Source organism: Octopus bimaculoides, chromosome 4 (genome assembly GCF_001194135.2).
Source record: "Octopus bimaculoides isolate UCB-OBI-ISO-001 chromosome 4, ASM119413v2, whole genome shotgun sequence".
In the NCBI taxonomy this organism is placed as follows: Eukaryota; Metazoa; Mollusca; class Cephalopoda; order Octopoda; family Octopodidae; genus Octopus; species Octopus bimaculoides.
This window is the reverse complement of record NC_068984.1, coordinates 136970333-136983629: the sequence shown is the minus strand read 5'-3', so window position 1 is coordinate 136983629 and position 13297 is coordinate 136970333. Positions and strand designations below refer to the sequence as shown.

At 37.0% G+C, this 13297-nt stretch overlaps 1 protein-coding gene across 1 annotated transcript in view; it reads left to right on the top strand.

The window, feature by feature from the left end:
* Positions 1 to 13297, top strand: part of LOC106868227 (polyribonucleotide nucleotidyltransferase 1, mitochondrial) — a 208537-nt gene that overhangs the window by 172559 nt on the left and 22681 nt on the right. The window contains exons 16-17 of the mRNA XM_014913393.2: positions 2460 to 2526; positions 2706 to 2795. Coding sequence (XP_014768879.1) covers positions 2460 to 2526; positions 2706 to 2795 — 157 coding nt within the window. The remainder of the gene's footprint in view (positions 1 to 2459; positions 2527 to 2705; positions 2796 to 13297) is intronic.

Below are 13297 nucleotides of genomic sequence, written 5' to 3'. Positions count from 1 at the left end.
GTACTTAATTTATCGACCCCGAAAGGAAGAAAGGCTAAGTCGACCTCGGCGGAATTTGAACTCAGAACGTAAAGACAGACGAAATACCACTAAGCATTTCGCCCGGCATGCTAACGTTTCTTATTTCTTTATTACCCACAAGGGGCTAAACATAGAGGGGACAAACAAGGACAGACAAAAGGATTAAGTCGATTACGTCAACCCCAGTGCATAACTGGTACTTAATTTATCGGCCCTGAAAGGATGAAAGGCAAAGTCGACCTCGGCGGAATTTGAACTCAGAATGTAACGGCAGACAAAATACCGCTAAGCATTTCGCCCAGCATGCTAACATTTCTGCCAGCTCGCTGCCTTAATAATATTTCTGTGATAATATTTCTGAATATAAAATAACCTATGTGTTTCAATATATTTTGACAATTTGAACAAGTTGGATGGGTTTAGTGAAGTAACTAATTCTTTTGCTATGAAGTTGATGTTTAGAGCATAATTTAACGAATAGTTTTTACGTTAGATTTAAACGGAACCTTTTAATATAAATAAACCTTTTAAAATGCATAACTTTTGTGCCATTGAACCAAAAGTGCTTTCAGATGGCTTGCCGCCTAAAGTGTTAAAATGCATCTCAAAGGAAAACATTGTTTGTTCATGATCTATCTATCTCTACATTGTATTCGTCCCATCTTTGTTGAGCCCTGTGTGGCTAATAAAAGAAATGTATCTATCTAATCTATCTATCTATCTATCTATCTATCTATCTATCCATCCATCCATCATCTTTCTATCTATCTGTCTGTCTGTCTGTCTGTCTGTGTCTATCTATCTGTCTGTCTATCTGTCTGTCTGAGTCTATCTGTCTGTCTGTCTATCTGTCTGTCTATCTATCTATCTATCTATCTATCTATCTATCTATCTATCTATCTATCTATCTATCTATCTATCTATCTGTCTGTCTATCTATCTACCTATCTATCTATCTATCTATATATATATATATATCTATCTATCTATCTGTGTGTCTGTGTGTGTTTGTATACATGCACACATATATATGAAGAATATGAAGATGCTTGGAGATTTGATAAATAAAATGTAAGGTAGACAGGAACACAAAAGGTGAAATTAATTATTGGGGAAATCTGAACGAAGTCTTAACACATTCTTATAAGATGGCCTCTATACTTGTGATAAGTGTGTGCCCATGTATACATCTGCACACGTGTGTGTGTGTGTGTGTGTGTGTTTATGTTTTCAATATTCATATCAAACTGTGATGATAAGTATGTCTGTTAGTGTAACATAAATATCTCCAGCAACACTTTTGACTAAGGCTGTTCTCACTTGTTCACTTTTCACTTCTCATTGAAGAGGTTCTTGATGGAATTATTGGCAAAGCTTTGCTTTCTCCTTAGATTCAACTAAAAGATGTTCTAGGTAAATAGCCGGAAAGTAACAGAGAGATTAATTGACCCTCTTGTGACCATATTTCTAATGAGATTATACTGTTCATTTGCTTGAGTAATTTTGAAATTAATCAAAAATTGGGGTGGGGTGTTGTGTGGGAATGTGGTGGAGATTAACGAAGCAAATAACTTTAAATTTATTTATCAATATATTAAGCTGGTATTTAGGATACAACTTTTAAAACATTTTTTTTTGTTTTGTTTTACATGAGATTGTGATGAAATTTTAATCTTGTGAAATCTTGCTTTATTTTTCATCTAATGGAGATAGGCATAGCTGTGTGGTTAAGAAGCTCACTTGGCAGCCATATGGTGTCATGTTCAATCTCTGTGTGTGGTACCTTGAGCAAGTGTTTTTTTTTTACTATAGCCTTGGGATGACCAATGTCTCATGATTGAACTTTGGTAAATGGAAACTGAGAGGAAGCCCATTGCGTGTGTGTAGGTATATATATGTGTGTGTGGGCATCTGTATATCTTTTTGTTTATATCATGTTTGTCCCCTATCATCATTTGACAACAGGTGTTTGTTTATTTACATTCCCATATCACAGCAATTCCGTAAAAGAAACTGACAGAATAAGTACCAGACCCCTTCACCTCCCCAAAAAAAACAAAACAAAAAAAAAGCAAATACAAAATAAAGAATAGTTATTCTTTTCTACTCTAGGCACAAGGCCCGAAATTTTTGGGGAGGGGGTCAGTCAATTAGATCGGTCCCAGTAAACAGCCGGTACTTAATTTATCGATCCCAAAAGGATGAAAGGCAAAGTTGACCTTGGTGGAATTCGAATAAAGAATAAATACTGGAATAGATTTGGTCGACTGACCCCTTCCAGATGGTACCCCCAGCATGGCTGCAATCCAATGACTGAAACAAGTAAAAGAATAAAAGCTAATGAGATTTCAGCTCAGATTTCCATTTAACCCTTTGACTCTTTCCTCTATACTTTCAGTAATTTTATTTCTTAACTCACCACGTTCTTTCCATTTCAGTTTCCACCATATGCCACGAATGAAACTGGTCGGCTATCTAGCATTGGAAGACGAGAAATCGGACATGGTACTTAAAATTTATACTCTTCAATACTATAACTGCAAACCCAGATAAGAGCTAGATATAGCCAGTTTAAATGCTAAAGGGTTAAGTTTTTGGTGTCATCTTTAATACTAGGGTTAGCTTTTATTGTGAAACATATGCTATTGTAATGAATATTTATTTTCTTCTGCTAATTTTCACAGGTTACTTGGCTGAAAAAGGGTTACAGGCTATCATACCGGAAGAATACCCCTTTACCATACGTCTTACCTCAGAAGTCTTGGAGTCAAATGGTAATTTTTGTTACGTTTCAGTTTCTGTTATGTTTGGTACTTGTTCTTTCTTTGATAGACAAGATGTCTACTTGTAAATCTTTTGCTTCAGTTACACTGGTACATGGTTTTGTGATGTGTGCATGTGAGAGAGAGAGAGAGAGAATGAGAGTTGGAAACAGATTAAAGAGAAAACGTCAGGCAGAGTATATGGATCTATCGGTTGGTTTGCGTTTCTCTGTTCACATATATAATAAGCTTAAAACCAAGAGATCTGTCAGGCAAAAGATTTGATACTTCTGTATGGTTACAGCTGTTTCATAATTTGCTCCAGTTTCATCATTAATTTCAAAGCATATGTACATTCATAGTATATTTAGTACAATCTAGTGCAGCCTCCCAGTTTGCCGTCCTCTCTCAAACCATCCAACCCATGCCAGCATGGAAAGCAGACATTAAATGATGACGATAATAATGATGATGATGATGTTATCAATTTCACTGCCTATGTACATATATAACATATACATATAACTATGTGCTAAATATACTATAAATGTACATATGATTTGAAATTAATGATGTAACTGGAGTAAATTATGAAACAGCTGTGACCATATGAAAGTATTAAATCTTCTTTTGCATCTCAAATCTCTTGGTCCCGTGCATCCTGGATTTTCAGATTCATAATCACATTGAATTACATCATAATCTAATTAGTATGAGATCTGATAACGAGTTCCTCAGCTGGAACACCTACCACAAGTTTTGCTTGATTCTCCAAATCCAACTTCCTCTTCTATTTATGCATGTATCTGTGTATCTGTCTGTCTTTCTATTTATCTATCTGCTCATCTGTCCATCATTCCATCCACCCAATCAACCACCCACCCAACCAATTACCTGCCTACTTACATACCCAGCCCTTTTCCTCCATCGCCCTTTCTCTCTTTCCATCCTCCTTCCACACACCTCCCTCCCTCCCCTCATTGCCTTCCTCTTTCTTCCCCTCCCCATCTTCCTCTCCCTCCCCAAAGCTCTCTTTTATTGACTGAAAATACTGCAGAACTTACACGGGCCTAAAGATTTGCGCTTGGTACTTGTCAAGTTTGACAATTTTGACATATTCCCTTGTATTTTATGTCTGTGTGCAAAACTTTATGAATGTATGTGCATGCATGCATGTATATGTGTGTGTTGTGCTTGCATGCACACACACACACACACATACATGTGCATGTTTATTTATATATGTATATGTATGTATATATATTGGGAACAGCTTTTATTTTCAATATGTCATATTAAAGACACGGCTATGTTTGAGTTTGATCGTCTGTTTATTAACGATTTTTTTTTTTTCATATTTCCTTTAAAACAGTTCTTTATGTTTAATTTGGAACATTAGCATTCCTAAATCCATTAATTCATTAACGTTTCAAAGCTCTCTCAGCTCCATCCTCAGAATTAAACGATACTAGAATGGCATATGTTCCCATGGTTTGTGTTGGATCACAAAGAATCGTATGAGTGTCGGGGATTTTTTTCCTTTGTAGTTTTTTTTTTGTTCTTTTTTCTACTCAATGCTGGTTTAAAAATTATTGAACAGTTAAGTTTGGTAGTTTCTATTATACTGCAAGAACCAAATACATCCTAACTTCAGAGTAGATTATTACACTATTGAAAAAAAAAAAAAAAAACCCGAAAAAACCCCTCATAAAATAGCACTTAATCATTAACTCTTTGCTGGAATATAACATAATAAACCCAGAATGGAAAACTTTCTTATTAACAAAAAGTCACAAATAAACAAATCACAGAACCTCATGCTAGAAATCATCATCATCATCATCATCATCATCATTGTCATCATTGTCATCATCATTATCATCATCCTCATCATCATCATCGTTTAATATCCGTCTTCCATGCTGGCATGTGTAGGACAGTTGACAGGTGTTGGCCAGGTAGAAGACTACTCCAGTCTACTGTGTCTGTTTTCGCAGGGTTTTTACGGATGGATGCCCTTCCTAACACCAACGACTCTGCAGGGCAGACTCAGTGCTTCTTGCGTGACACTAGCGCAGGTGAAGCTCGTTTTGGCGTGATTTTTTTTACAGCTGGATGCCCTTCCAAATATAATTATAATAGAATTTTTTTAAACATTGAATGGCTTTGAGGGTCTGGCCAAATAAAATGGGAATCAAAGGGGCCCATTGGTAAAAAATGGTTGAGAAAAAGTCATATATCAGTGAGATAGGATGCAAACAATATCAACAAAAAAAAAATTAAAAAAACATAAAAAGAAAACATTGAATGGCTGGAGGATCTACCTGAGTAAGATAGTAATCAAAGTGGTCCACAGGTAAAAATAGTTGCAAAACATTGATTTACATTGTGGTTTTGCCCTTTTAGCAAGAATGCAGGTATCTTCATGAACTTTGGCTCCTCTGTGCACAGCTGGTCTTCATTTATTGTGCTTCTCTGCTGACACTTCCTATTTCTATTTTCCTTCGTCAGTAAAGAACTCTTTCAGAGTAGTTTTACATTGGTCCTTAAAGCACAGATTTGGAAATCCTATGCTTCTTCTTCCATCTGTTAATTCTTCAGGCAACACTTGCTTAGAGATTCAGTTGTAAACTTCAGGAATCAGACAGTAACATTAGTCATACAAGTAAAAACGTTACCATTGTTTACTGCAAGAAATAAGCAGAAAAACATGCGAGGAAATAAACAGAAAAAGGATTGTTGACAACACTTAAATCCTATGTAAAATAGTACGAAAATATTAGAAAAATATTGATGGAGATTTTTTCAAAACCATATGCTTCAGCCAAAGATCAATTTACAGGATACAATTCTTGTGAAAGTAGCTACAAAAACTACCAGATTTGAGTGTTAATTTTTAAACCTGCCATTGGTAAAAAGAAACAAAAAGAAAATCAAGAAAAATATCATCAGTACTCCCATGATCCTTTGCGATTGAATACAAAATGTTTGATAACCTGATAGCCTGCCATTTTGTTATAATTTCCTTTTGAGGTTGGAGCTGAGATATCTTTGAAATGCTAATGAAATGCTAATAGATTTAGGAATGTTAATGCTCCAAACTGAACTTGAAGGATTACTAAGGGAATATCATAAAAAATCCTTAGGAAAAATTATGCGTTTGCATGTATGTGTGTGCATGCATGCATATGCGATATACACAGACGCACTTATATATGTGTGTGATCTTGTGTATTGATGTTTGCGTATGTTAGGTTTTTGAATACTTTGCTCTAGTTTCTACTTTTATTAGATCAAACTTCTGTGTCAAGTCTCACCGTAGGCACATCTGTGTTTGTAGATGCACATGTATTACATCTCATTTGCTTCAATTGACACAGTATTTCAGAATTTTCTGTATATCTATCTATGTGTGTGTTGGTATTTGATGTTTCATTGATTGGCCTGCAGTTGCGCTCCCTATAAATTGTAACCTACTGAAGTTCGTATTGGTTTCCTTCTTTCATATCCAAGATCACTTTCGCTATTTTCCTGTGACTGAATGGCTCTGTAAATCGGTGAAGAATTTCATTAGGAACACTGCAACATATGAAGCATTTTTTTTATAATCATGTATGAGATTCAGCATGTACAATTTACCATGTATCATTTCACCAAGTCAGTGCAAAACACATGTTGCATATTTACAAATGTACGTCCTTTTCAAACACACACACACACACACATGCACAAATACACAATCCTTTTAAACAAACAAACACACGGTTTTTAAGCAAATATGAATGGTTTTTAAACAAATGCTGTTTTTTAAACTAATGTGCATGTGCACCAACATATGCATTTTAAACAAAAAAGATGCATATTTTAAACAACTACATTCTCTGCACACACACACAAACACACATGTGCATTATTCAAATGAATACATTTCGAAATGCATGCCACACGACACATGCACTCATACACATGCAGATGTGCACAACATTCACATACACACAAACACACCACCACCACCATCACCGTCATCATCATCATCATCATCATCATCATCATCATCATCATCATCATCATCATCATTCATCATCTCTAAATAGAAACCTGTCTGAAAATAGTGCAGGGTTCTGGGTTTGAACATACACTGTGCCTCTGATAGGATAGAAATCATAAAGTTTTTAATTCAATGATTTCTTCTTCAACAACCTGGCCTTCTACAACCTACAACCCCCACATTCACACACAAACACACACACACACACACACACACACACACACAAACACACACGCAGACATGTGATATTTTCTTATCTTAGACATTATTATGAAAAAAAACAAAAACAAATGGCAACATAGAAAGCCTCACTGTGGCTCTGAAGCTGACACGATTCTCTTGATACAAAGGGTTACTGCCTAGGTTAAGTTTGCAGATGAAGCACTTGGACGTTTATATTTAGGACAAAAGGGAATTGAAAATATGAGTGTACTGTAATTAGTAACACTGAAACTGACGAGTGACAGGTTTGTACTTTAAGGTTTTCATCTGAAATTTTCTTCTTTGTTTTTAATATCAGACTGGTTTTTGCACAAGTTTAACACTTGGTTTTTGGGAGGGTCATTATGCCAATAATATACATAGGCCAATAATATACAAAGCTGGCAGAATCGTTAGCACGCCAGGCAAAATGCTTAGCGGTATTTCGTCTGCCATTACGTTCTGAGTTTAAATTCCGCCGAGGTCGACTTTGCCTTTCATCCTTTCGGGGTCGATAAATTAAGTACCAGTTACGCACTGGGATCGATGTAATCGACAACTTAATTCCTTTGTCTGTCCTTGTTTGTCCCCTCTATGTTTATCCCCATGTGGGCCATAAAGAAATAAGAAACGTTAGCACGCCAGGCGAAATGCTTAGTGGTATTTCGTCTGTCTTTATGTTCTGAGTTCAAATCCTGGTGAAGTCGACTTTGCCTTTCATCCTTTCGGAGTCGATTAGATAAATACCAGTTATGCACTGTCTTTGTGTGTGTATGTCTGTGTGTGTGCACGTTTGTGTGCATGTATGTTTGTGTGTGTGCACGTTTGTGTGTGTATGTTTGTGTGTGTGCATGTTTATGTGTGTGTATGTTTGTGGGTGTGCACGTTTGTGTGTGTGTATGTCTGTGTGTGTGCACGTTTGTGTTTGTGTATGTCTGTGTGTGCACGTTTGTGTGTGTGTGTATGTCTGTGTGTGTGGGCACGTTTGTGTGTGTGTGTGTATGTCTGTGTGTGCTTGTTGTGTGTGTGTATGTCTGTGTGTGTGCATGTTTGTGTGTGTGTATGTCTGTGTATGCACGTTTGTATGTGAGTGTATGTCTGTGTGTGTGCACATTTGTGTGTATGTATGTCTGTGTGTGTGTATGTCTGTCTGTCTCTGTGAATTACCTGAAAAGTTTGTTTATATAGCTTAGAGAATAAGCACACAGATCCTTGAACAGAGGAGACTGGTTCAATCCCAATTTACTCCTCTGTCCAATTTAGTTGAACTGCTCCGTTAATGAGACAGCATATTTGGCTCAACACATTCTGAGAATGAGAGAGAGAGAGAGGCGTGCACACACACACACACACACACAGATCTCCTACACGCCATGCATGTGTGTAGTACAATGATTGGTTGGTTAGCAGCTGAACGGTGTCGAGCTGGGTGTGGAATCTAGCCATAACACCTAGGTTTTAATTAGGCATGCTCTACTGCACAAAATGTTATTAACACATTTGTTCATGTGATTAGTGCTGACCTACCTTCGGCCAGCACCAACTTAGCTTGGGTTGGTGCCAAATATTGCTAGACATAACCCCCCAGCCTTCGGTCTAGTGTCTATCTCAAAACACTGTGATAAAATAGACATTAACTATAACGAAAACAGGAGTGACAGTGTTGCTGTTGTTGGTCCTTGTCGAAGTGGTGGTGGTGGTGGTGGTGGTGGTAGTGGCGGTAATGATGCTGGTTTTATTTGTGGTGGTTGTGGTAGTGGTAATGCTTTGGTGGTGGTGGTGACAGTGTTATTATTGTAGTGGTGCTGGTGGTGGTAAAGACGACGATGTTGCTGATGGTGGTAGAGGTTATAATGCTGGTAGTGGTGTTGGACGTGGTAGTGGTGGTAATGATGGTGGAGGTGGTAGTGGTGGCGTAGGTGTTAGTAGTGGTGGTGGAGGCAGTAAGTGGTAGTGGTGGTGGAGGTGGTAGTGATGGTGGTGGTAGAGGTGGCAGTGTAGGTAGTAGTGATGGTGGTGGTAGAGGTGGCAGTGTAGGTGGTAGTGGTGGTCGGACTGGTAGTGATGATAATATTTCTGGTGTAGTGGTAGTGGTGGTTGTAGTAGTGCTAATGTCCTGATGTTCCTGTTGATAGTGTTACAACAGTAGTAGTAGTAGTAATAGTGGTGTGGTGGTGGTTGTGCTACCGTTAATGGTAGTTTAGTAGAAATGACAATGACTATAATGGTCCCTCAATACTAGAGTTGGTTGTATTGTTGTTGCTGTTTGTGGTATTGGTGCCAGTAAGAATGCTTGCTTAGTTTTTATGATGATGGTGATGACTCTGTTGTGATATTGGTGTTGACATTTTGTGTTAATGTTAATTGAAGCTGTTTTCTTTTTTCGATGGTAATGGCAGAACAGGTGTCAGTATTGATGAAAACGGTGACGCCAATAAGATTTAGTGGTGGTCGGATGATACAATGTCAGTTTTTTTTTGGTACTGGCCAATTGCTCAGGTGTGAAAAACAATGTTGGTGTCCACAGTCTGTTGTGGGTGTTAATAGAAATGTTTATATGGCTCCTCTGATAACAAGCGTTGATGGTAAACAATATCACAGATGCAGCATTCATCATCATCATCACCATCATTTAACGTTTGTTGTTCATACTGGCATGGGTTGGATAACTTGACAGGAGCTGCTAAGGTCAGGAGTTGCACCAGGTTCCATAATCTGTTTTGGTCTGGTTTCTATGGTTGGATGCCCTTCCTAATATGAGTGTACTGGGTGCTTTTTACTTGGCGCCAGCACCAGACTTACTTTTATGATGGACTAGCATGAGTGCTTTTTATGTGGGACTGTCAGCAGTGCTTTTTATAGACGCAGGAGTAGCTGTGTGGTAAGTAGCTTGCTTACAAACCACATGGTTCCGGGTTCAGTCCCACTGCTGGCACCTTGGGCAACTGTTTTCTACTATAGCCTCGGGCCGACCAAAGCCTTGTGAGTGGATTTGGTTGATGGAAACTGAAAGAAGCCTGTCATATATATGTATATATATATTTATATGTGTGTGTATATGTTTGTGTGCTTGTGTTTGTCCCCCCAACATCACTTGACAACCGATGCTGGTGTGTTTACGTCCCCGTAACTTATGTGTGTGTGAGTGAGTGTATGTTTGTGTTCCTTTGTCTTGACATTGCATGACAGTTGTAAACGAGTGCCACTGTTCTACAAGCAGCGTCCTTCATTTCCAGTATTCTGCGGAAACATGTCTAGCCATGGAGAAATATTACTTTGCTCGGAAACAGGTGAGGGTTGTCGATGGGATGCGAATCCAGCCACAGAAAATCTGCTCCAGTAAACTCGTCTGACCAACTCATACAAGCAAGGAACAGTGGACACTGAAATAATAATGACCGTAGTGGTGGTGGTGGTGATTGTATGTGTATGTTTGTGTGTGTGTATAACTGCTGTGTGGAGGCGCAATGGCCCAGTGGTTAGGGCAGCGGACTCGCGGTCATAGGATCGCAGTTTCGATTCCCAGACCGGGCATTGTGAGTGTTTATTGGGCGAAAACACCTAAAAGCTCCACGAGGCTCCGGCAGGGGATGGTGGCGAACCCTGCTGCACTCTTCCACCACAACTTTCTCTCACTCTTCCTTTTTCTGTTGTGCCTGTAATTCAAAGGGCCAACATTGTCACACTCTGTGTCATGCTGAATATCCCCGAGAACTACGTTAAGGGTACACGTGTCTGTGGAGTGCTCAGCCACTTGCACGTTAATTTCACGAGCAAGCTGTTCTGTTGATCGGATCAACTGGAACCCTCGACGTCGTAAGCGACGGAGTGCCAACATACAAGTATAACTGCTGTGCAGTAGACCCTCATGTCTTCAATACATTCCATACAGTTCTTGACACTTTTCCATCTGTTTGTCCATTCGTGTTATATGCCTATACCATTTTAAAATCGTTCCTCCCACTGAAAACGGAAAATACAATAACAAAAAGAAAACAAACTGGAAAAAAGAAAACATGCTGAGAAAAATAAAAAGCGAGATTTATTTTTTTTCGAAAAAGGGAAAAATGGCAAAATAATCAGAAAATTTCAATATTATGCTGCCATGCAAAAACAGAAAAGAAGAAAACGGAAAAAGCAAAAAAAGCAAAAAAGAGTCAAAATGCAGAATGGATTTGTAAGAATTTTTTAATGGAAACTCTCTCTCTGTACGTGTTGCTCTTAATAAAATTTTTGGAGGAAACCAGGGTACTAGAATATTGGTAATCATAGTTGCCTGCCTGCCTACCTGCCCATCACTTACTAATGAGTATCTATTGAAGAGGATGTTGATTCTGTGATATTTCTTCTCCTTCAGGCTCCAAGCAAAGTGACAGTGGGAAAAAGAGAAAGAGATTCATAGATATGTGTGTGTGTAAATATCTATATTTATGTATATGTGTGTATATATATGTATATGTGTGTATAAATATATATATATATATATATATATATATATATATATATATATATATATATATATATATATATATATATATATATATATATACATGTATATATATGTATGTATATATACATGTATGTATATGTATGTATATATACATGTATATATATATGTATATGTGTGTGTGTATATATCTATGTATATATATATATATATATATATATATATATATATATATATATATATATATATATATATATATATATATATATATTGCAACACGTGTGTATGTGTGTGCATATAACACACACACAAACACACACACACACTCATAAAAAGAGAGGTGGGTTTCACAACTTCTGGCATTTGTCCAACACAGTCCTGAGCAATTTTCATTTTACTGATGCGTACCTGCCTCCCCAACTCCTCCTCCAATGGAGATCAATTCTCTGCCAATCAATTCTTATCATTATATTATTATTATTATTATTATTATTATTTTATTTTTTATTATTTTTTTAGACAAAATCCACCTGAAGCTATCATTTATTTTCACCATCTGTCTCCTCCTCCATAGATAATCACTTTCCATTTTCTTTTTTATCTCTTGTTTTATATTTTTGTCATCATCATCATCATCATCATCATCACCATCATCATCATCAGATTTACCCTCGTCATCACCATCATCATTGTTGTTATCGTCATCATTATCATCAAGATAAGATAAAGCAGGAGTATAATTGGTAAAACCAGGGGCCTCAGGATACGGAGTTCAAATCCTTCACAGGAAAAATCTTTCTTTTCCACATTTACTTTTGTCATCATTACGATTGTCATCATCACTATTGTTGAAATTGTTCTTGTCATCATCATCATCATCATCATCATCATCAATCATTGTCATCGTCATCATTTGTCATCATCATCATTGTTGTTGCCATCATCAACCATCAGTCGTTATCATCGTCATTGTCGCCTTCCTCATCAGTGTTCTTGTTATCATTACCAACATCATCATCATCATCGTCATCATCGTCGTCATCAATCTTAAATTTTGATAACATTTTTTTTTTATTGTCCTCAGTATTATCATCCTCAATATTATAATCTCCACCATCAACGTTAGTTTTTATCATCATCATAATCTTCGTTGACTTGCCATCATCCTCAAACAGAAGATGAAACAAAGGCCTAATTGGTAAAGTGCTTGCTGAGCTTTGGGATACAAAGTTCAAATAGCTGTAGAAATTGTTTTCAAATAATTTTATTGGAACCATCATCATCACCATCATCATCACCATCATCATCTTTATTCTTTTACTTGTTGCAGTCATGAGATTGCAACCATGCTGGGGCCCCACCTTGAAGAATTTTTAGTGAAAGGAATCAAACCCTGTTCTTATTTTTTTTTTCAAACCTCGGTACTCTTTCTATTGGTTTCTTTTGCTGAACTGCTAAATTACAAGGATGTAAATACACCAACACCAGTTGTCACGCTGTGCTGGTGAACATACACAAACACATACATACATACATACATACAAACACATATATGTATCTTCGAAATGCTTAGTCTTAGAATGGTGGCAGCTGATGAAGGAAATGTTCTCTATGTGGCCTGTGTGTTTTCTGTACTCTGTTTATCATTGTTTATCATTTTGTCCACGTTTTTTTGCAACATTCTGTACTCAGATATGCATCTATATATACATGTAGATGTAGGTATGTACGTATATATGCATATACTCATATATTATTTGTATTATATATATATATATATATATATATATATATGTATATATATATATATATATATAT